At 40.8% G+C, this 23,046-nt stretch overlaps 3 protein-coding genes across 5 annotated transcripts; 2 read left to right on the top strand and 1 right to left on the bottom strand.

The window, feature by feature from the left end:
* On the top strand, window positions 8–3,994 carry LOC8065107 (mRNA-decapping enzyme subunit 2). The gene is made up of 9 exons (XM_002438865.2): window positions 8–391; window positions 610–726; window positions 823–974; window positions 1,079–1,206; window positions 1,652–1,750; window positions 2,380–2,532; window positions 2,724–2,827; window positions 3,039–3,106; window positions 3,381–3,994. Exons 2-9 carry the CDS (start codon window positions 641–643, stop codon window positions 3,560–3,562), a joined length of 972 nt encoding a protein of 323 aa, XP_002438910.1. The 5' UTR covers window positions 8–391; window positions 610–640; the 3' UTR covers window positions 3,563–3,994.
* Window positions 5,472–10,336, top strand: LOC8063787 (cysteine-rich receptor-like protein kinase 10). Of its 2 annotated transcripts, XM_002438863.2 has the most exons (8): window positions 5,472–6,112; window positions 6,509–6,561; window positions 7,182–7,267; window positions 8,339–8,520; window positions 8,596–8,788; window positions 9,027–9,264; window positions 9,353–9,506; window positions 9,593–10,336. In XM_002438863.2, exons 1-8 carry the CDS (start codon window positions 5,669–5,671, stop codon window positions 9,938–9,940), a joined length of 1,698 nt encoding a protein of 565 aa, XP_002438908.2. In that variant the 5' UTR covers window positions 5,472–5,668; the 3' UTR covers window positions 9,941–10,336. The 2 variants fall into 2 exon arrangements, with proteins under 2 accessions (XP_002438908.2, XP_021304609.1); XM_021448934.1 differs by lacking the exon at window positions 7,182–7,267 and having other exon boundaries at window positions 5,473–6,112; window positions 6,516–6,561.
* Window positions 11,863–19,499, bottom strand: LOC8065105 (RNA polymerase I-specific transcription initiation factor RRN3). 2 transcript variants are annotated; one of them, XM_021449723.1, is made up of 16 exons: window positions 19,339–19,499; window positions 19,112–19,257; window positions 17,483–17,587; window positions 17,316–17,387; window positions 17,169–17,240; window positions 16,847–17,083; window positions 16,302–16,409; window positions 16,106–16,219; window positions 15,886–15,990; window positions 14,339–14,407; window positions 14,110–14,222; window positions 13,603–13,686; window positions 13,408–13,504; window positions 13,142–13,261; window positions 12,845–13,029; window positions 11,863–12,528 (listed from the first exon to the last, which is right to left on the bottom strand). In XM_021449723.1, the coding sequence occupies exons 2-16, from the start codon at window positions 19,205–19,207 to the stop codon at window positions 12,240–12,242; spliced, it is 1,866 nt and encodes a 621-aa protein (XP_021305398.1). In that variant the 5' UTR covers window positions 19,208–19,257; window positions 19,339–19,499; the 3' UTR covers window positions 11,863–12,239. The 2 variants fall into 2 exon arrangements, with proteins under 2 accessions (XP_021305398.1, XP_021305399.1); XM_021449724.1 differs by lacking the exon at window positions 19,339–19,499 and adding an exon at window positions 18,093–18,217 and having other exon boundaries at window positions 19,112–19,250.

The following is a 23,046-nucleotide window of genomic DNA, read 5'->3' as shown; positions in this document are numbered from 1 at the left end:
TCGTTGTCACAATATTGAGAATAGTTGGGCTTTAACTAGCATTTAAAAAAAAAAGAAAAATCCATCTCAAGCCCAACCATCCACCACCTCCCCTCGTTCCCGTAGCTGTCTCCTCCGTCGCGTTGCATTCGTCCGTACGCCGCCGCCGCCGCCGCCGCCGCCGCCTGACTTGCACCGCCGACAGTGCATCAGTCCAGATCGAGCCTCCCTCTTCCCAGATCGGGTCCTAGGCTACAGCCGCCGCCGCCGCCGCCGCATCCGTCGCCTTCACTCCGCGTGTGCGCTCCCTCCCCCCCTGTCTGCGACGACTAGGTGGGCTACCGCCGCCGCCGCCCTACGCAAGGTGCCGAGACCTTCTCCGATCTCTTCTCCGGCGAAGAGCGCCCGCCAGGTATTCCCATCCTCCTTATTTTCTATATTTGCTGTGCGAAACCGAGTTCCCATACTCTAACCTGAAGCTATTTGGTCATTTGATGCCTACTAACTTCTAACTAGATCCACGCCTGCTTGATGCCAAAATCTGGCTATCTCTTTATGATCCAAAAATTGTCACAATCCAGCCTTTTGCAATCTACAAGCTGCTCACAATCAAAATCTTATCTTAAACAGACAGACACTGAGAGAGCGCGCTGGCCGGTGGATGACGATGGCGGGCGGCGGGGGACTGAACCGGTCTTCATCGAGGGGGCAGCTGCCGCCACAAGAGCTGCTTGACGATCTCTGCAGGTATTTCCCAAACCCCATCTCTCGAGTTATTCTTGGATTTGCTTGGGTCAATCTGGATTCTGGAGTAAATCAATCTGAGCTGAATCGCCTCTGCAGCCGGTTCCTTCTGAATGTGCCCAAGGAGGAGCTGGAGTCGTTCGAGCGGATCCTGTTCCTGCTGGAGCAGGCGCACTGGTTCTACGAGGACAACTCCGTCGAGCACAATCCCAACCTCAAGTCCCTCTCCTTCAAGGACTTCACCTCCCTCAGTAAGCCTGCCTGTGCATGGATGCATAGGAGATTATGGTTGGATTGGTCGCTGACGCCAGTTCCATTGCGTTGATATGGTGGATTGGATTGGTGGTGTGTGCAGTGTTCAAGAGCTGCACTGCTCTCAGGCCCTACATCGCTCACCTGGATGATATCTACAAGGACTTCAACAACTACAAGTTCCGTGTCCCCGTGTCTGGCGCCATCATCCTAGATGACACTTATGAGAGAGTAATTTATTGATAATTTTTTTGCCCCAGTCTATTGCATTATAGGAGTTCCCTGATTGGGATTTGTGAATTAGGAATCTGAATGTAGGTTGCACAATAGCATTTTTCCTTGCATCCGAAATCAGTAGGCATACATTATTCTCTGAGTTATAGTTGGCCCTATATATTGAAGAAAAAACTGTGACTTCTGATGCTAGGATGTGGTGTTTTCACTGCAAATCTCCTATATATTTTCTTACACATACAATTTCAAACGATATTTCCTTCGCAAAAAAATAAAAAGTAAAAAAATCACATGCTATTCTGCAATAAAATTATGAACATACATGAATTCTTTATATTTTTTCTGACCCTTTGGAGCTCAATTTTATTTGGGTGGGGGTGGGGGTGGGGGTTGGGGTTGTGTTGCTTTTCAAGACCAATTAACTTCTTCCCCTTCTCTACAGTGCTTGCTTGTTAAGGGATGGAAGGCTGGGGCCAGCTGGAGCTTTCCTCGTGGAAAGAGGAATAAAGACGAGGAAGATCACACATGTGCCATTAGAGAAGTAAACTTCTGCCTGTATCATCTTCCTTCCTGCAGTTTATTTTCCTTTCTGAGTGCACCCTGCAATTTCTTTGAAGCATATTGCACTTGCAGCAATTAAATATATATTCTTAGATACCATTCAACACCATTTGCTGCTTTTATACGATAGTAGTCCCTGCTTGTTTTGAGTTTACAAATTGCAATTTCCATATCTCTAGACCTTTGAATACTTTCATCTCTTCTTCACGGGAAATTTCTGTTTGGTTAAACTTGTATACATTTCATTCGCAGTGGGCATCCTTGTGGTCTGCAGGAGCAATCTTTGTCCTTTATGCTATCAGCAATATCTATCAATATTAAAGATAACAAGTGAATCACCAGTCTGACATTTTGTTTCCACATGAGGGGAAAAAATTGATTAAAATATTTAATTTGCTAAAGGCATTTTCTCTTGCATAATTTTATTGAGTAGAGTGGGTTTTCATACGATAAAGCCAATACTTTGCATGAGGTACTTGAAGATCCGTGTTGATAATATCTCATCCTTTCTCCAATCTGGAGCACTTCTAGTGCTTATATTCATTAGTTCCTCTTGCTCAGCATATAGTAGTTTTTTGCTAACTAACATCTACCTGAAAAACAATGCAGGTTCTAGAGGAAACTGGGTGTGATGTTTCTACATTTTTAAATTTGGATGATTGCATTGAAGTTTCAATTGGACAACAAAGGGTTCGGCTCTACATCATAACAGGGGTTAAAAGAGATACTGTGTTTGCACCTCAAACCAAGAAGGAAATCAGTGTATGCATAGTTCTGAATCTTGTTCGCATCGTTTTTATTGGCAGTGATGCACCTTTACTTTGCAAGGCTTATTGCTGCTCTCCTTGGCCAATTGTCCTTCATTGTACCTTTTCTGTTTCTGTTGTTTTCTTTTCCCTTTTAAAAAGGTATTAAATGATTCACTGAGCTATCTTCCTCTGCAAATTTGTTAGGAAATCTCATGGCACAGAATTGATGACCTCTTACCAGCTAGTGATGACGCAGTATCTCGGGCAGTGAATGGAATGAAGCTGTACATGGTTGCTCCATTTTTGACGTAAGTACCTTGTGATCCACATTCTACTTTATTTTTTTGGGGAAGATGCTGTTATGGGGGCATTGCCATTATTATAGATGCTCTCAAAAAAGAAGGAAACCAAAAATGTGCTTTTTTTTTTAAATTCTGTGGCTTGATCTACTTCTAATTCTCCAAAGCGTAAAATTGTTGCTTACACATTGTTTTGTCTCTTACCTTGTACTCTTTCCAGTGGTCTTAAGGCTTGGATTGCCACACATCCTCCACCACTGCATCAGAAACCAGAGGCATCTGCTAGAGGTTTCTTCTCCTCCCCTTTACCCATTCTAGCTAGGATTACAAAAGTGGGAAAAAAACTTTGAATTATTCATTATAGTTCTGCTATAAATTTGCCTAGTTTTGCTTTCAGAAGTAAGTTCGCTTGAGCTTATCTGCCAAATTTGTTAGTCATTCAACAGTGTTTTTCTCTCACAACAAATCAGCGAACAGTACTTTCAGCCATGGTTTTTAGACAAGCGAAGTTTTTCTCCCTAAAGTTGTGGCATTCATTTGGTTATTATGTGGCGTCGAACAGGTACTGTGTGGAAGGCGAAGAATTCAAGTGGCAGTACCCCAGTGGAGAACCCTGTTGCTAAAGCAGGATCTGACGTGCAGGCACATCATGTTCACAACCGCCCCGGTCGCAGCTTCAGAAACTTCAGGTTTGACACGGCAAGCATCCTGCAGTCCATGGAGGCTTCCTTCCTACGCACCTAGGATCCTGACGAAGCATGATGAACCCTGCATCCTTGATGTGTATAGACTGAGGACCAGCGCTTTCGTTGTTTTCAATCTGTCTTTGTTTCGTCTCTCACTCGTCCGTTGTACCTGTAATCTTCCACAGCAATAGAAGTTTCCGTCTTGCATGTGGAGTGTGGTATATATGTGTGGCGTCCTGCCAGACGCTTGAATCTGATTTTTCTGCTGCCCGGTTTCGTGGTGGTTGTCCATAAAGTTCTTTGGAAAGTCTGGAACAGGCCCAGTTGCTATCTTCGTGCTGATGGCTTGGATCAGCTCAACCCATTGTGCCGTTGGAGACTTGGAGCCACGACCCTGCTGTGTTCTTCTACATCTACAAATTATAATACTCAAGTTGTGTGCTCGCAGTTGATACGGAAAGGTTAAAGCTGCAAGATGTGTATTGTTTAATAGCGTTATGCCTCTACTGAGCTGCTATGGTTTTGTGCCATGATAGTGTAGCTTCTCAGAAAAAAGGATGTCAACTAGCTTCGAGGAATGATGTTATGTTTGCAGTCTTATAGTTAGTTTTGCAGTGGCCATTAGAGATTATATGGTTCATTGGCAGCTATATAGTTGGAGATTATTGCTAGTATAACTCTCGCTATACCTGTTAACAGGGACCTCTTACCCATTAGGATTCGTATATGATTATATCCTAATTGAATTTAGTGGCATATTTGAGATAGAGTAAAGTCCAATATAATTTTGCCCTCTGAACTTATCGCTGAATTTAGAAGACGTATTTGAACTTGAATACCGGACAATTTACTCCCCTTAATTTTTAAAATCAGATAAATTATTCTATTTAAATAGTTCAGAGTAATTTCGATGGTGATTTTGGCCAAACATATCTGCTTGGGGTTTGAAGTTTTGGCATTATTCTACGAGGATTCAAGTAGTGTTGAATTGCTCAATTCGGTTGGAATCAGAATGAGTGTTTCTTTGTTGGACATTCTTTTTTTGCAGAAGATACTCCATCTATCCTGCAATATAAAGGATTTAAGTTTGTTCTAAGTCAACAAGAAAACTATATAAAGTTCAAACTTATAGAGAATATTAAGAGCCTTTTCGCTGGTCTGTGAGAGAAAAATATTGTTGGCTATCAGAAAAAAAAAGTACAGCTTATAAGACAAGCCAATGAAAGTATCTACCACATCAAAGATGTAAGTTATTTTGGAGTAGCCATAGGTTCACTACATATGTCCATGTGATTGTTAGTTAAATTTAAAATGAATAGCTGAGGGAGAAAAGCTATAACTTTCTCAGACGTTAATATATACTCCCTCCATTTCAAATTATAAGTCATTTCAAAAATCTGGAAGAGTCGAAACATCTCAAGTTTGACCAAAATTATATAGAAGAAATTATAAGGATTTATGAGATCAAGTAGATATACTATGAAAATATATTTAATAAAGAATCTAATGTTGCTTAGTTGGTATCATAAATGTTATTATTTTATTATATAGATTTGGTCAAATTTGAAATGTTTTGACTCTCCAAGATTCATGGAATGACTTATAATTTGGGATAGAGGGACCAGATACGTGTCATGAAGATTTAAAATATAGGCCATGTTTAGTTTCCACTTAAAAAACTTTTTGTCCCATCATATCAAATGTTTAGACACATATATAGAGTATTAAATATATATTAAAACTAATTAATTACATAATTTACATGTATTTTGTGAGATAAATCTTTTAAATCTAATTAGTTTATAATTAAACACTAATTGTTATATAGTTACTAATGTGCTACAATATTGTTTCGACAGAGAAGACTCGTCCAATGGTACTCTCGCGATTGTGACTAGTTGGACCGATGACTGCAGGACCAAACCTTCGAGGGGGGGATCAGTTTTTTCTTTCAGACAAGAAACATTTAGGTGCAAGAGAAAGAAATACATGAACTGATTTTAGTTGCCCCAAAAATAAAATCATAAAACGCTCTAGTCAAGTGATCGTTTACACCTACCTGACCCACCCATATATTGGTTCGCCCGTCAACGCCGGCGACGAGGTCCGCAGCCGGAGGGGCCACGGCCAAGGCCCAGGGGGCAAGAAACGGTCGGAAACGGTCATGGCGAGCCCGTTGGCCAACTCAAGCGGCCTATGGACGGTGCTCGGGCAGGCCTCCAACGTGGTGCAGCTCGTCGGCATCGACGCCCTCGGGCTGGTGTCCATGGTCGTGCAGGCGGCGCTAGCGGCGCGCCGCCACCGGGACGCGTGCCGGCGGCTGGCGCAGCACGTGGAGCTCGTGGGTGGCCTGCTGCGGGAGCTGGAGCTCGCCGAGCTGATGCGGCGGGAGGCCACGCGGCGGCCGCTCGAGCAGCTGAGCGCCGCGCTGCGCCGGTGCTACGCGCTCGTCACGGCGTGCCAGGACCGCGGCGGGTGCCTCCACCGACTGTTCTGGGGAACGTGGATGGCCGACGAGCTCCGCGCCGCGGAGCAGGAGGTCGACATGTTCATCCACCTCGTCCCGCTCATCGCGCTCGTCGACAATACACATGAACGTCGGGTAAAGGTACGCGTTTTTCGGTTCAAGAGTTCACTAGTAACAGAAATTTCATTGAGCTCTGGTTGGTCTCGAAATTTGATTCGTAATCCAATCGAAGTATCAAACTGATCTGTCCAAGTGATATTCTGAATGATTGCGTTTGAATTTGAGCCTGGTAGCCAGTGCAACTGATCAAATTAGACATTTGGTTTTTTGTTTGATTCGGGGAGTGGAACATGTTGATCCATCGCCACCTTATCCAAAGCATAGGGAATAGAGTAATTCCATTAAAACTATGGGTTAAACTTACAGTCTCATCTAGAATGAGGGTGTGGTTGACTGGTTGTTCAAACCAAACCCCTGTTGTGCTTGACTGCTTGTATATCAATAATAACTGCCGTTTTCGTTATACTTACCTGGCAGGGTACAGAACGTGTGCCAGTTGTGCTTGCAAGCTGTTCAAACTTTCACACAAGGTTGGTTACCTTGACACGCTTATAAAACAAATGCCATGTTCCGACCACTGACAGTAGTGATAGTGAACCAATTGATTAATTTAGAGATGTAGCTGTTCTCTAGAGTCTAGACATGTCTTTGTGTTGACAGTTCTAGGTTTGAAGTGGATGACAATTCACTTATAGACCACCTTGTAGGAACTGGAGTTTTAAGAAGTTTTGTAGTACTTTATATATTCATTCAACTAGAAGGAATGAAAATATTAGTTTGTTATTAAATTCTAACAACTTTTTCCTTACACCAATATGGATATGATGTAAAATAAATTTCTGTGAAACTGCCTTCAACAGTTAACACTGAACCTAGATATATGCATGTATTGCCTACCACTGGTCATTTATATTTCAGACTCAGTAGAAGAATGTTTACTTCCAAAATCAGTTGAACGCAAATCTTGAAAGCTAATCTGATATGGCATATATATATATATATATATATATATATATATATATATATATATATATATATATATATATATATATATATATATATATATATATATATATATATATCTTGTTTGGATTGAAATTAGAACAGTTGATGGTTTTATACAATAATGATGACATGTGCTCATTGTTAGGACTCAGACAAGAGTTGTGGATTTTACAGAAATAAGCGTTCAAGGATCCATTGTATCTTGTAAAGTTGAGGAACAACTCTTAGAAGGCAGTTTCTTATACCAATTTTGTATTGTTTACCTTTGGACTAAGAAAATATTAAAATATTGGCTTTTAACAACTTGCATTTTTCTGCAGTTTATCTGTCAATCTAACAATGTACTGCTCCTGCCTGCATCTAAATCACAACTGAATATTGAGTTGCATGCACCAACCAGTTCAACCCAAAAGCTTAAGCTGATGGGGAGAGGTGGACAATTCACTTATATTCCAACACTCCCCCTCACGTGGAGGCTCCCTCAGGCCTCAGACGTATTTTATTTAATTGTGCTAACCAAGATTCAAACTCGAGACCTCTGGCTTTGATACTTAAGCTGATGGGGAGAGGTGGGCAATTCACTTATATTCCAACAATGAAAAAATTAGATTGCTTGTATAATAGCATTTTCGTTATGCATACATCCTAGCTAATGAGTGAAAATTGAGTGCGATGTAAAAACAGATAGTACCTGACAGTGTATCACTGTTGAGGGGAAACATGATTAACCCCTGCAACCGTGATAGGCAGGGATTTTTTTTATTTTGAAATAAATGACATGAGCTCTGCCACTCAATTAAGTAAGTGATAAGAGGTTTAATTAGCAGGGAAATTTGTTCATGTCATTTCCTCCCCATCTGAGGAGATTTATTCATCCAAACAAAGCCCTAAGACATCATACAATTTTGTACTTAAGAAGTCTACAACATGAGGAAATGCATACAGTATTGTTCTTTTCACCTGCTCTCATGGTCTTCTTTTTGCGAAGTTCGTTTTTATTTTATTTTTAAAAAAAAATATGACCCTGGGAAAACACAAAAGACTGCCCCACTCTTAACCACTTCTGGTTCAAGAAAATGCCCTGAAGGCCCGTTCACACCTATTGGGCACATTTGCCTATTTTTTATATCTTTTGTTTTTTAGGCTGAGTCATTTGCAAGGAATTTGGTTTCCCTTAAAGATCCGCAGAACTTAAATAACTACTGAAGTTTGTAATAAAATTAATCTTAGCAGTTTTCATCTTGCTTTTGCATTTGTTTGATGCAACTGCTTTGTGATTCAAAGAGATCGCCCATGATTCAGGAAAGGTACATTTGCAAGAACAGAAAATCATGTGTGTGGAAGAGTTGGTGAAGCTGTGCACTCGTACTGAAGAGAAATACCCAGGATTCAAAAAGTATGATTTCTTTCAGATAGTAGATGGCACACAAATGTTTTCAGAGAAAAGAATAGTTGGAAGTGGTGGATTTGGTACAGTTTACAAGGTAAATGTTAACAGAAACGTTAATCCATTGGTTTATTGCAAAATTCCACCTAAACCCTATTGCCAACCATTTCAGGGTGAGTTGAGCGATGGAGCCATAGTTGCCATCAAAAGATTTGAGCATGGAACAGATTTCAGCAGTGAATTGCAGCTTTTATGTCTTCATCATATCAATATAATTAAGCTGTTGGGGTGGTGTGTACATAGACAAGAAAGGATTCTAGTGTATGAGTTCATGCCCAATCACAGCTTGGATCGTATCATCTTTGGTATGTATGTATTGATGACTATATATAGCTGTTTGCTTAGATGTAGCTTTTCCATGCCTCAGTAAATACTAGCATGAATTATAAAACCTCTATGATCCAAAGAAATAGTAAAAGTTTTGAACAATTTCCATTTCGGACTGATGCTAAGTACTTTGAAACTATCCCAGTTTTGATTTTAAATGGTATAGGAATAATAGGTCATTATATGAAACAAATTTCTTGTTTAAACATTTTGCAGGTAAAACTAAAGGGGCACTGCTAAACTGGTATAAGCGACTTGGCATAATTAAAGGGTTGGCAGAGGGGCTTGTTTACATGCACAAACACTCACATTTATGGATGATGCATGGGGACTTAAAACCAAGTAACATCCTCTTAGATCATGACATTAGCCCAAAGATTTGTGATTTTGGATCAGCTAGAACCTTGAGTTCAGATGTAGCAGAAGAGCAAACAAGCAGGGTTATAGGAACTAGGTAAGCGTCGTGCAAATATGAATTGTATATAGCACACCACCAAAATTGTGTTATAGTGTGCTAATGCAGTTCTGATATCTATTTGCAGTGGTTACATAGCTCCAGAGTATGCATCTCGAGGCCTTTATTCTGTCAAGACAGATGTTTTTGGCTTTGGGGTGTTGGCTCTTGTGATCATTAGTGGGCGAAAGAATACTGTACTAGAGCAGCAAGGGGATACTGTTGGTAACCTCGTACGAGATGTGAGTGAACAACTACATAAACATTTTGTGTTAATCCTTGGTATCATTGTGGATGCTAAAGTAATGCGAAAAAAAAAATGTTTCAGGCATGGCAATTGTGGAATGATGGAAGGCTACATGAGCTTGTAGACCCAATGTTACTTGATGGGTACGAACTCGACGAGATAGTGAGATGTGCTCAGGTAGCACTACTATGTGCTCAAGAAGATTCGGTAGATCGACCCACCATGTCAGATGTTGTCGCTCTCTTGAACTTTGAAAGCATAAGTTTGTTACCATATCCTAAACAGCCAACTGAGCTAATTAAAGGAGGTGCTACTGGTGACAAGTTATCGACATATGTTAGCCAATCAAGCAGGACCATAGACATAACCATCACAAGTTCAGCTCCTGTGTCAACTAGAATCCATATCATTGTAGACCAAGAGACCTGAAATGTTAAAGAGAATAGCAGGATGTTGAAAGCCTGAAATGTTGTGGACCTTCCGGCAATTCATGCAGAAATGTCACATGTCAGCATTTAGGGATACCATGGGAGTTAGGGGAGAAGGAAAATGGTGGGGGTTGTGGACTCGGTCTTGTATGCCATCGGCAAAATTATCTTTGAAATAACTTTGAACTATGGCAGAAAGATATTGTGTACGGTTTTGAGAATCGGGGATGTGTGATGTCTAGTTTTGAAGTTTGAGGAGGAATTTTGATACTTTGACACAAGTTCGAAGAAGATGGACTTTACTCCGAAAGAGATGTGTAACCGGACACTATAGCCATCTTTTCATGGATTTGAAACGTTTCTTTTCATGCATATTTGACTGTACATTATGCTTTCAGCAGAAGAGTGGGCCGTTTATGCAAAATAGCACAATGCATATTTGATTCAACAGTTAAATTCAAAAAAAAGTACTACAGAAATTTGACAATTCAAAACTGGAGGTTGTGCTTTGAACATTGACGTGCAATTACTCCCTCTATTTTTTAAATAAGTGGTGTATAAGATAAACATAAAATAGAGAGAGTAATATTTAAAATAACGAAAATCAAGTTTGACTCTACTTTTCGTCCTAGGTTTGCCCTTGCCAGGTAAAGTAAATGTGTCTTTGTTCTAAATACAATCATTGGCATTTCTAAAGTTTAAGATAAACATAAAAATATAATAAAGGATGGTGATCCCTGTCCTCCAATCCCATCCACCGATTGACTCCTCTCAGCCATCTTCCCCGCAAGGTTCAGAGCATGTTTGGGACTGTTTCACTTCACTTTTCAACTATGCTAACTAAGGCCTTGTTTAGTTCACCCTGAAAACCAAAAAGTTTTCAAGATTCCCCGTCACATCGAATCTTATGGCACATGCATGAAACATTAAATATAGACGAAAACAAAAACTAATTACACAGTTTAGCTGGAAATCACGAGACGAATCTTTTAATCCTAGTTAGTTCATAATTGGATAATATTTGTCACAAACAAACGAAAGTGCTACAGTTCCGAAAAGTGAAAACTTTTCGGAACTAAACAAGGCCTAAAAAGAGATAGCTCCACCAGCTCCCATAAAAAAAGTGGAGTTTGTGAAGCACCCAAGGAGTACTGCAAAACTCAAGATTTTTTTATGTAACGAGTCTAAGTGAAATTGGTTAGCACTCACGACATGTTGGAAATCGATGATGGAAAAGAGTCAAAAGACATGGAGTTCTTTATCCTTGAAAGGTGGCTGGCGCAGAGGACATTGGCATGTTCGTTTGACCTTAGCAGTGTTTTTCTATCACAACAAATCAGCGAACGGTACTTTCAGCCATAGCTTTTTGTGCCAAATGAACAGGCTCAGGAACATCACCCTCGGCCGTGCACTAGCTTGGAGCCACAGTTACCACAAGATAAGTGAGGTGCAGCCTGATCTTTTTCTTGCCCGGCTTAAGGACCTGCGTAGAATGCAACATGTCTTGGGCCAAAAACAACCCTGGGTTGTCAACAGAGAGACTCTCCTCCTTCAAAGAGTTTCAAGATTACTCCTTTATGAATATTTATGCTATACAGTCTAATTTTATGGTATTCCTTCATTTGTGAGATCCACAGAACTCCTAGAGAATCTGCTATATGAGGTTGGTCAGCCATCTGATTTAGACCCGACTTCACCAAATCACCAGCCAACATCTATGGGTTTGAGCAATTTGTGCGAGATGAAGCTAACCACCCTTATATGGTACTCGTATGACTCGTCTGGACCAAATCCCTCAACAAGCGCTCAACAAGTCAACAGGGATTGGCTCCTCACGAGTCGACAAGGAGAGGAGAGGCTGTTAGCGTGGTTGCCACAGATTCCGCGCAGTTCTAAACTGACTACGTTACTGGCTGCCCATCAAACAGGAACTGTTTCGACATTCTAACATTATAGACCATTGATGTTCCCAAGAGAATACTTTCGGTGAACCATTTCACAACACATTTGTCTTTACTACACATCCCTGAGGGGTGCCTACCAAGTATACAATCACAAAACCATTTTCCACACCGTCCCCTGTAACACACATACACTTTGCATTTCATCCCAAATGGTAGCCTACAAACTGCAGAATAATGGGTTTTGACCCTACTAACAACTACAATAGAAAGCTCCGGTATCTGTTTGATTGTCATCCCCTGGTTCCTTCTTGGCACGTACAGCTTCATAGCATCAGGCTTTGTCATCATCAGTCAAGCAAAGAGTTGAGTAGAACAGAACGATCTTCTGATGGCCAGCTATGATGGAGGGCTCACTGAAGGTCTGATCCTCGCAGGCATGCTGCTGAACTCACTGTTTGTAGCCAGTGGATGGTAGAAAGTGCGGTGCGGCGTTATGGACATCTTATTCATCGAATACTCAATGTCATCATCATTGTTGAAATCTATTTCAAAGTGATCATCCAAGCTGCCCACATTCATTCCGGGTGCGTCAATGTCTGCAAGCTCGTCATTGTCCTCGTCGCTGTTGTTGTTACTGTATGTCGTCTTGACCAAGGACCAGAACTCAAAATTTGGGCGTATATACCTGCATGGACACAATGGGTCATCAGGCAGGAAACACTAATAGACACAAATTATAAGGACAATTAGCTTCTGAGTTAAAACACCGTTCTGCCAATGCTGGTTGAGCTTATAATAAAGAGAAAAAAGAGGACCCAGCAATAGGAATTAAAATTTCTAGAAATTTTTGGTATACAAGTTATAGCAATGGTACAGTTTTATGAAGTTCAGGATTGAATTATATGCAATAACTATCCTCCAAGAGCACACACTAGAAGTACAACATAATGAGTTAATGACACTACAACTGGCTAAAAAGGCACTCTTAATGGTATTCAAACCTGTCAGACTCTTTAAGCAGATATGGGTCAAATGGGAAGAACATGTCAAGCCTATTAAGTCCTCCAAATGCCTTCGATAGATCAGATTCAACTGCATCTTCATGTGTTGAATTCACAGATGCATGGAACAGACTCGCAGACCTAGCCTGTCTCAAGAACTCATTCACTATTGAAGGCAAGCACACCTATAGCATCAAAAGATATGCCACAGTTACCATTATGTATTTATTACAGGCAAAACACAAGTGCGTGGCTGCTAAAAGGTACAGTGAAAGTGGTAGGGAGTGTGATACAGACCTTTAATGGCTCCAATGGATGGGCCAAGATATTCTGGATTCGCATTTGAAAAAGTTGTAGTTTAAGATTTGGGTAGTCCATAATAGATCTTAACCGAAAGCATAGGACATACATCACAGCCTGCAGGTTAAGAAACATGGCAGATAAAACATTCAGAAAGCATATGATGCTAGAACAGGAACAAGGGTGATTGAGCAATAACATGCATTCAACCAACTTCTTCTCTTGCTTAGTTAAATATACATAGAGAATATGGCATAACAAACCTGGCAGCTGGCATAAAATAGTTGATGTTTTATAGGATTGGCTGTCACCCCTTTGTCCAGCTGACTGCCACAATAGTCCCCGCACCACTCCACTAACCTAAGCACATAACATGACATAAATCTCAGATGTACAAAAACGCAGATACTGTTTGAGGTGTTCAAAACAAATATTTTGCAAGTTCAGAGAGTAGCCACCTTTGGAGTACAGCAACAACTGTATTTACGGAAATGAACCTTGCCCGGGACAGATAGCTTCCAACATATGAAACTGCAGACATTCTGCACTTGGAGAAACAAATGTGGTCATTGGCATTTCTTTAATCGTCAATTCACACAGGTTGTATATTAGGTTAGCAACAAATCTATATCAGAACAATATATGCTAGTTATTTCGATCACTGAATCTCCTCCAATGATTATATTTGTAAGCCCACCTTTTTACCACAAATGCAGTAAACTTTAGTGAAGATAGCATGTCTATAATAAATGTCCACAGCTAGGATACCAAAATCTCCTAACATGAGTAAGGCTACGTGTCAAAACAGAGCATATAGTCAAGGCATGATTACAAGTTTACAACATGCAATGGTCATTAATTCATTATAGAGGTAAGGTTCAAACACTGGTGCCTCCAATCACCTAGATACACAACAGAAAGTTTCCCTACTGGGTGTACTCCTGCATAGCAAACAAGAGGCTTACCTAGTTATTGCATCCTCCTTTTTGTCCTTGTCAATAAAAATATCGACAAGAAAAAAAGCAAAGCCCTCACCACAAATCTTTGGATACAGGGAACAAGCATAAAACATGATAAACTGCAAAAGTCAAAATAAATGTGTCAATCCAAGAGGGCAACACAGAAAGCAACTGAAAATACAAGTTGGGTACAAACATTGTGAATCTACTTTAGAGGAGAAGGTTAATCCTTAACCTGTGCAAATTTGGATTTGTGCACCCTAATCACATGTGATTTGAATATAGCCTTCAAAGTGTCAAATTCCTGTCCAAGTCAAGACAAAACATGAGCAATATCAAAACAGAAGTGCTTATATGTGTTTACTTATCATCCACTTGTAAGTCATGAACTACCACAAACTAGAACATTTCTCAGAAAGCATTAGATGAGTTGACAATTATAGAAACACAATCTCGAAAGAATCAACCCTAAGAATAGAGCACAAAGTTAAATGGCTGTACACAGCTCAGCTCTACAGGGTGCCTTTGTTTTGCATCCCAATCTGCATACCTTTACCTGGTTAGGGCCTTGGGGTCCCACTCAGGATGGTGCCTCTTAATTATCTTGTGGGTTGGGTTGGTCTGGTGGTCCTGACAGTTTCTAATAGCCAGGTTAAGTCAAATACAGGACCAAGACAAAGATCAAATTCCTCAGGGCCTGTTTGTTTCTGCTTTATATTGAAGATTCTGGTTCAATAAGCTGAAGCTAAATAAATAGGTGCTTTTCTAAAAGCAGATGTTAGAATCCAACCACATTTGCACCAACAATACACAAGTGCATCCCACCAGCTTACAACTTTTAACAACCCACATATACAGCTAACTTTTAAGAATCCAAAGCTTAAAGACCTTGGATCACACCATATTAAGATTAATAATCCTTAGGCAGCAAAGGGAAGAGAAGCTTGAGCACAAAACACGATGCATCAGTAAGCTAGAAAAGGAGAGAAAGCAAGCTAAACAAAACTTTGAACGGTTATGAAATACATCTTGTCAACAAGGTGATGGTTGTTGCCGGTTACAGGATAGCCACTGTGTTAAGCTTCAAGCTGTCAGAGAAGCACATCCTGAGATGTCGTGAAGCTACTGGACATTGTTGAAGAAGACAACCATCTAGGTAATACCCCTGAAGGAGAAGCTACCAGACCCTTGAGGCCTTGTTTGGTTTGGTGGGGATTGGAGGGGATTGAAGGGTGTTAAGGACAAAACCGAACAAAAACCTCAATAAGAAGCTGCCGCCCGTGCAGTACATGCCACAAAGTAGCTGATGTCACCCTTTCTCCAATAATGCTTTATATGGGATAAAGGGTCTCTGAATTCCACTAGACTCCTCAGATGGGTTCGGCAGTTTATAACCACATATAAATAAATCATAGCATCTCTTTCTCAAAATGGATCAGCTCTGTGTTGTAACTGCATACGCATGTTAGTTTGGGTTGGGTTTGGTGAGGGTAGCCAAGTTAACCTGAGGTCCTGAGCCATGAACAGTCAGTACAAAATATTTTGTGGCAAATTTACAAGGGGGGAAACAAAGAAATCATGCATACCTAAATGGGCATATTCACATATATTTAACTAAAATTGCCATTAATAAATGACTGTAGCCCTTATTAATTTTTTCTGGCGATGTATCTATGTATATCAGTACTATAATTATGTTTTCATATTCCCAAATAGCGTAAGTTACACAAAAAAAGATAACAAATGAAGGTTCAGTTTTTGAGTCTCCAGCCATGTGCTCACCTTATTTAGGCGATCAGGTTCTTCTGCGCGTGACTTGAGGTGCTTGCACACAACCACCATTAAACCATCAAGTTTTTCGGCACACACATTTCCTCCAAACAGGACCTAACCAATCAAAGTAAGCCTTAATTTACTCACAGTTAATATGTAATAAAGTGCAGACATTTCCTATTAGAGGTACTCAATTAGTAACGCAAAGAACATTCTAAATATGACAAACCTTTGTTCCTTCTTGACCAAGGTTATCTTCATCCTCATCCAAATCCTCAAGTTCCATGTCAAATATACCTTTGTTGTGTTCATCTTGAAGAATATCTTCCCATGTTATATTAACCTGCATAATTCCAATCAATCAATAAGAGAAAAAACCAGTTCCAAGATAGATTACCAAGCCATACAAAAGGAATGGAGCATACATCCAATTCCGTAAGTAGATAAACAACTTTCTCCAACAATGAAGGTCCAATGATGTCCCAAGTGTCAGCATCAAGGCCCAACATGCATTCGACAAATGATACCATCTTCTGCAAAGAGAATCCCAGAAGGTAAGTTTGATTGCGCATGAGCACTGTAAGTGTTGCATGTGCAAAAACTGCACAGCAGGAGTGTATGGACATGGTATTATTAACAAACAGGCCCTCAGCAAGAAGAGAAGTTTGTAAGACAGCGGACTGAAGAAAACATGTTGTGATGCTGAGTACTAAAAAAATGCATAAAGGCGTTAAATCAAATAGCTATAACAGCACATAACTTTACATTATGTTGAAACTGGGCGATATTAGTTTGAATCAGAGGAAAGAAAGGAGCCAAGGACAAAAACAGAGACATGGAGAGAGGTTATAGTTTTTCTGAACCATACGCATGTCAATTGTCTATCAAGAATCCAGGTAAGTTGGGACTATCTGTAAACAGATACAGCAGCTAATGAAAAATTAGAGTAGCCTACAGAAATAACACTTACAGCTTTGCTATCAAACAACTTTGGCATACTCCTATCTATTATATCCTTTAACATCCTTGGTGCTAAGGGCACAGTGTCAGAAATCTTTTTCAAACTCTCTTGCAACTGAGAGTATATTTCTTCCTTCTTTGCAAGCCACCTTGGCTCTTCAATGTAACGAATAAGTGGTCCAGGTGGAGTGAAATTATTCACAAGCATCTGCAAACATTCTCTGAGGTACTGGTCTGCCACAGCAGCCTACACGAACACAGATCGATCAGAAACACACACACACACACACAAATGAAAAAAAAACTCGGGATATACAGCTGAGGAAGTATACCAATCTGGTTATTAAGTCCAAAAGCACAACCCTTGTGTAGCTGTTTAAGTACCAGACGCACATGGTAAATATCTGAAAAAGAATAATTTTAGTAAAATTTCATTCACTCGACAAAAATAAAGGAATGAGCACTCTGGATTACATTACATTGTGTAGAAGTGCATGGTGATACATGGTGTCTATCGTGGATACTGCTTCTGATAGTGCCTCCAAAGTAGTCTGGAAAAAGGTAGGGCATAAGCATGGAGCAGAACTAATGAATCAAGTGTGGAAAGGTGGACAAGTTAAAATAGGGTTAAGAGTTAAGAACTTACAGCAAACATAGCCTCCTCATCACTAGTCCTTTTCTTGGTAGGGTCTACAAGGTCTAGCAGGAAATCATATTGACTTTTGTACCTTAGGTCGATTAAAAATGGATCCTAAATGATATTGACATGTTAATACCTTTACATTGTACTATTCTATAAGTAACTCAAGAATTCATTAAAATAGACAATACAATTTTGGTCTGAAGTTCTCATAAATCTTTGTTTGGATGACATCAATAGCAAAATGAAAAATGGAATGAATTCCTTAATGTAGGGGACTGAGTAAAGGCAGTGTACTCATATCAGCAGACTGAGCTCAGACAAGAAAGGCAAATTTTACACGACATACACTGTTGCTAAATACTTTATGTATTTTGCATTATATTTGATGAGTCTTTAAAATGACAAGGCAGTACTCCAGTCTCTGTGAAGTACATAGCTACAAGAAGCAAAAAGAACACGACTATTACCTATTCTCTAAGAAAGGTAAATAAACACTGCAGGTACTTTCACTTGTCCACCTATTAAAACATGTATTGTATAGTGGTTTTGAGGTGTAAAAAGCAGAAGAATCCTGCATTTGCTAATTAAACACCTGCAATTTGAAAATGATCACCTTTCAATTTCCCTAACTCCACACCTCACATGCATCTGGCGAATTTGGGCATGTCTTCACCAGCAAGCTTTAATTTCGAACTTGAATGCAGGAATATAAAGTTCACTGCAAGTCTCGGTTTTGTTCTGGAGAATATGTTTTCCATAACACAATAAGTGAAAGCATTACTTTTCTTGTTATTCAGACCGCAAAACTTTAATGTTTAACAAATTTATCAACAGAAACTGACAATAGATGTATGTCATTTAATTAGTTGTTAACTTCTAGCAGATAAGAGCAAATTAGACCAGAGATCTACAGAACTGATACACAGGGGCAGAGGCTCATGGAGGGGAAACTCTCCCCTCCCTCCTCTGGGACAGCAGTAACTCTGACATCCTATAATCCCCATGGATGCTTTGTTGAGAAATTTGATAGCTAATATAGTAGTAGCTTTTGTAATTGCCCCTCCTTGCTTTTGTTCACCCTCCGCCACTGCTGATATGAAACAAAACCAGAGCCAGAGGGCAACAATTGGTGAATTTCTGGACTTGACAACAAACAATTGGCAAAACATCACTTGGTTTTGCTTTAGTGTGGTCATCCAGGGGATGCTTAGGAATTCTGAAGATCATGCCCTCCTTTCAAATTTGCAGGAGATACATTGGAGCCAGAAACTGCATCAGTTTGTTCTGAGGTGCTTTCTCAATACAAGGTTCGGATACTGCACTTCTCTAAATCACATTCTAACGTCCTAAATCCTAAGAAACCTTGGTTCGAGTACAAGAAGAGCTGGTATATTGCATTTGAATTCATAGTCCAAGTTCAGGGGGTGCACAATTTACTTGCCAAGCTACAAAATGAATGCTCAGTAATTGAAGCAATAAAGTAAAGCATAGAAAGATTGAAGCTATAGAGTCTTAAGCACTTCAACTTCCAAGCCCAACGAGAATACAAATCATCATCCAAAGCAAATAAACCACCGAAATCAATGTCCAGTCATATTACACGGCGACAAGCTAAGGATGGAATGTCCGTACCATCCGGACGTTCTGCAGCACCTCCACGATATAATTGAACACGTCAGAGTCTCTGAGGGTCACCTCCATGTCGTCGTAGCCCTGCTCCGCCCCCATCGCCAGCTACCCCCAACACCTCCTCACAGGAAGAATCTCAGCGATGGAACCTACGGAAAACATAGACCGAATCAAGATGAATCCGGGGAAGGCGTGGAGGAAATTCGGGAGGAGGCGATCGGGACACCCACCGGCTGTCTGTGAGGAGGGAGGCGGCGGCTGGCGGCTGGCGGCGGCGTGGTGGGAGGTCTAGGGTTTTTTGTCGGAGCGAGAGAGAGGGGGAGCGCGTGTGGAAGGGACGCAAAGTTTATTCGCGGCCAGTGAAACGCCGCGTCGGGGGCGGTTCCGCCTCGCGGATCCTGGACGGGTTGCGGATAATTTGCCCGTGATCCCTGACCTGATTTTCTTATGGGCCGGGCGAACAGCGGTCCGAACCAAACCGGCCCATCAACGAGCCAGTTTAGGGCCTGTTCAGTTAAGCATTCCTGGCCTGGAACGGCCCGGAATATTTCCAGCCCAGTACAAAATATCAAATGGTTTCAGGCCCGAAATAGTTCCAGGCCGTTCCAGCCCAGAAACGAACGGGCCCTTATTTGGTCCCAGAGACCTGCATCCTTCCAATAGGGATACAAACACAATTCTTAGAGCATCTCCAACAACTTGGTAAAATTCACTTGTCAAATCTTGAGTTATAGCAAGTTGCTAATTTGTTTAGCAAAAGAAAAAAGAATGTGTCTCTAATAAGTTGCTATTCTCACTTGGTAAAAATAGAGGATGACAGATGTGACCCGCTCACTTGGTAAAAGAATATGTGTCTCCAACAAGTTGCGCTCGGGATAGCAACTTGACAAATCTCGGCAGTAGAAACCTCTGATAGCAACTTGGGAAATTTAGCAAGTTGAGATAAGGAGTTGTTGGAGGAGGATTTTTATGCTTTTAGCAAATTTGGTAGGATAGCATGTTGAAATACCAAGTTGTTGGAGATGCTCTTACCGCTCTTTTTCTTTCTCAAAGTACAAAAATAAAATAGCAATTACAACAGTGAGTAGTAAACCCTAGTATAGATTGGTACGATTCAATTCAACACTTTGTTCATTCCGGTTTGATTGTGTCGTAGTTGTATAGTTGGAATTTGGTCTATTGTTGGATGAAGATAGCACCCTGTGTTTATTGATAGAAATCAATATTTTATTTCCAAATGTTATTTTAGAAAGGACGGCAAAATATTTGTTGTGATTTCTATTAGACAAAGAAAAAAAGAGACAAATGCTCCGCCTAGCTTTTTTAATGAAAAATAGGCTCAATAACCATACAGCTGAGAAGAGTGCACGCCACTCACCCTATACAACTTTGGTACAATAACTCACGACATTACTTGCTCCAACATGGCCGAATCAACCCAGCTAACAACCCAACTAACAATTAACAAGGACCAAAAAATGAACAACAACTTGCAGGACGACATCAAACAGCATAGTTTGGGGGCATCACCATGCCCAGATGGCAAGGTGTAAACTACGAAATTTGAATGCCTACCAAAGCCCCCATGGAGGAAACGACGCTAAAAACGCCTATAATGTAGTCTGTAAGGAAAATTTTCACCTGTACTGTGACATCTAGTACGGTAGGAGGAAAGGCAGAAAAGGATACCTTCAAGAAGGGAATGACGTCCATAGACATCGTCATCTAAGCTTTCGCCCTGACCTCAAGCAACCTCCATACTGTCGCCGCTAGAAGACTCAATCCTACCATGGAGGTAGGGTGCGGTGAAGGGTCTGCAACACTCCCACCCCGATGTCGACCCTAGGGACGCCGACTAGGAGATGCTCGTCAAAGAGTCTGCACCGTACCAAAACCAGTCAATAGTCAGCAGATCCGACCAACTCACCGTGGAAGCCAACCTAAGAAGGGTAGGATAGATGGTGAAGAGAAGAGGGCCGAGATAGCCCCAGTTGCCTAGTCCACCAACGTCCCAATCCATGTCGAGTCAATCCCACATCAACCACGTCGCGCAAGGTCTCCAGCACCCATTTGCACATCCGCTCAATGGTCTTCCGTAGATCTAAGGCAGACCACATCAATTGAAAAACAGACGAAAGAAGAAGTCGACTCCCGTGAAAAGGAGCGTAGAACCCAACCACCATGCGCCCCACCAGATCTCGCTGCAAAGACCAATGGATCCGGCTTAGGATGCCATCAGCCACACCACCTCTGAGCTGCTAGGGATATGTGACGAGGCCACGATGAACGGTCGCCCCGAGCGACCGACCAGCCAGCAACTTGTGGATCCGTGTATCCCCGCCATAGATCTGTCATCCTAGATGTTGGATCTGTAGTCCTTGAAGAGAAAATGCTCTCAACAACATGCGCTTCGAAGGGCAGCGGTGGGGGAAGAAGGAGAAGGAAGAAGGGGGAGAAAAGTGGGGAAAGGCAGGGAGGCCTCGCCGTGGCCCTCCTCACCACTCGCTGGGCTTTGATAGGTAGCTTTGTCCGCGGCGGACGCCGAGCAGGGTGAGGTGAGGCGCGCAAGCTAGGGGTTAGCGGACTCACTAGAGTTGCCTAAAGTGGATGACGTGGTGTACATATATGAAAAAGTGAACTATCCTTTTCTTTCGAATGGTTTGCCGTTTTTTTTTATTCTAGTTATTTTTTCAGTCTAGTTATTCTTATGCGAGAGAGAGAAATTTTCATGACATGATTGAAAGTTCCCCTTTTTGAATTTTTAGCAAAGGTTGTACGGAACTCACCGGTTTGATTATCGATCCCAAATGTATTTCATAATCGGATGCACGTGAAATTCTTAATGGTCTCAATGTTCCATCTGAAATTCCTGGATGCATGTGATAGTTTGATGAAAATTTCAGAAGTTTTAAAGGTTGTTTGGATCGGCACAAAAATAGGTATTTAACTAAAGCGCCTTGAATAAGAAAACACAAGGAATCATCCATGATCCATACACCAGCCTATCACCACGCACAGTAGCAGGCCCTTTCTCACGGCACGTCGGCACATTGCTCCCTTTCCGCCCTCTTTCCCAGGTCTAGCAGTGTAGGCCAACCTGAACCTGAACCGTGCCAACGTGTCATCAGCCTTGCGGATTACCGTCTAGCTCCAGCTCGGACCTGGAAAACCAAGGATTTTTTGGTTTGCTTGTGGTTGGAAACAAGTAGAATCCGGGACAAGAGGCCTTGTTCCAAAATTTTTTAGATTTTAGTATTGTAGCACTTTCGTTTTTATTTGACATAAAATAACTAGGTTTAAAAAATTCGTCTTGCGATTTACAGATGAACTGTGCAACTAATTTTTGTTTTTATGTATATTTACTGCACCATACATATGCCGTAAGATTCAATGTGATAGGAAATTTTAAAAATTTTTAGAACTAAACAAGACCAAAAACCGTTTCTGGAAAACCACCGCATCTCTTTGCCGGCTTTGTTTAGGCCTTGTTTAGTTTAGCCTAAAAACCAAAATTTTTTTAAGATTCCTCGTTATATTGAATCTTACGGCACGTGCATAAAGCACTAAATATAGACAAAAATAAAAGCTAATTACACAGTTTATCTATAAATCGCAAGATGAATCTTTTAAACCTAGTTACTTTATGTTTGGACAATGTTTGTCAAATAAAAACAAAAGTGCTACAGTTTCGAAAACCAAAAAGTTTTCGAAACTAATCAAGGCCTTAGTTCTATTTTTTTTGCAAAATAAATACTATAGTATTTTTGTTTGTATTTAACAAATATTGTCCAATTATAGATTAACTAGTCTTAAAAGATTTGTCTCGTAAATTATAAGCAGATTATATAATTAGTTATTATTTTTTATCTTTATTTAATACTTCATATATACGCCACAAAATTCGATGTAATGTGAAATTTAATTTTTAGCAATTTTTT

Source organism: Sorghum bicolor, chromosome 10, assembly GCF_000003195.3.
Source record: "Sorghum bicolor cultivar BTx623 chromosome 10, Sorghum_bicolor_NCBIv3, whole genome shotgun sequence".
NCBI lineage: Eukaryota > Viridiplantae > Streptophyta > Magnoliopsida > Poales > Poaceae > Sorghum > Sorghum bicolor.
This window is presented reverse-complemented; position numbering and strand designations above follow the sequence as displayed.

What these genes read in the sequence shown, in the direction of transcription:
- LOC8063787 (XM_002438863.2), top strand. Translation starts at nt 5,669, where the DNA reads ATGGCGAGCCCGTTGGCCAACTCAAGCGGCCTATGGACGGTGCTCGGG. An exon ending in CACATGAACGTCGGGTAAAG is followed by an intron (nt 6,113 to 6,508) that starts GTACGCGTTTTT and finishes CTTACCTGGCAG; the next exon opens with GGTACAGAACGTGTGCCAGT. An exon ending in TGTTCAAACTTTCACACAAG is followed by an intron (nt 6,562 to 7,181) that starts GTTGGTTACCTT and finishes GCTCATTGTTAG; the next exon opens with GACTCAGACAAGAGTTGTGG.
- LOC8065105 (XM_021449723.1), bottom strand. Translation starts at nt 19,207, where the DNA reads ATGGGGGCGGAGCAGGGCTACGACGACATGGAGGTGACCCTCAGAGAC. An exon ending in TGCTGCAGAACGTCCGGATG is followed by an intron (nt 17,588 to 19,111) that starts GTACGGACATTC and finishes AATATCATTTAG; the next exon opens with GATCCATTTTTAATCGACCT. An exon ending in ACCATGCACTTCTACACAAT is followed by an intron (nt 17,241 to 17,315) that starts GTAATGTAATCC and finishes ATTCTTTTTCAG; the next exon opens with ATATTTACCATGTGCGTCTG.
- LOC8065107 (XM_002438865.2), top strand. Translation starts at nt 641, where the DNA reads ATGACGATGGCGGGCGGCGGGGGACTGAACCGGTCTTCATCGAGGGGG. An exon ending in CTGCTTGACGATCTCTGCAG is followed by an intron (nt 727 to 822) that starts GTATTTCCCAAA and finishes TCGCCTCTGCAG; the next exon opens with CCGGTTCCTTCTGAATGTGC. An exon ending in CAAGGACTTCACCTCCCTCA is followed by an intron (nt 975 to 1,078) that starts GTAAGCCTGCCT and finishes TGGTGTGTGCAG; the next exon opens with TGTTCAAGAGCTGCACTGCT.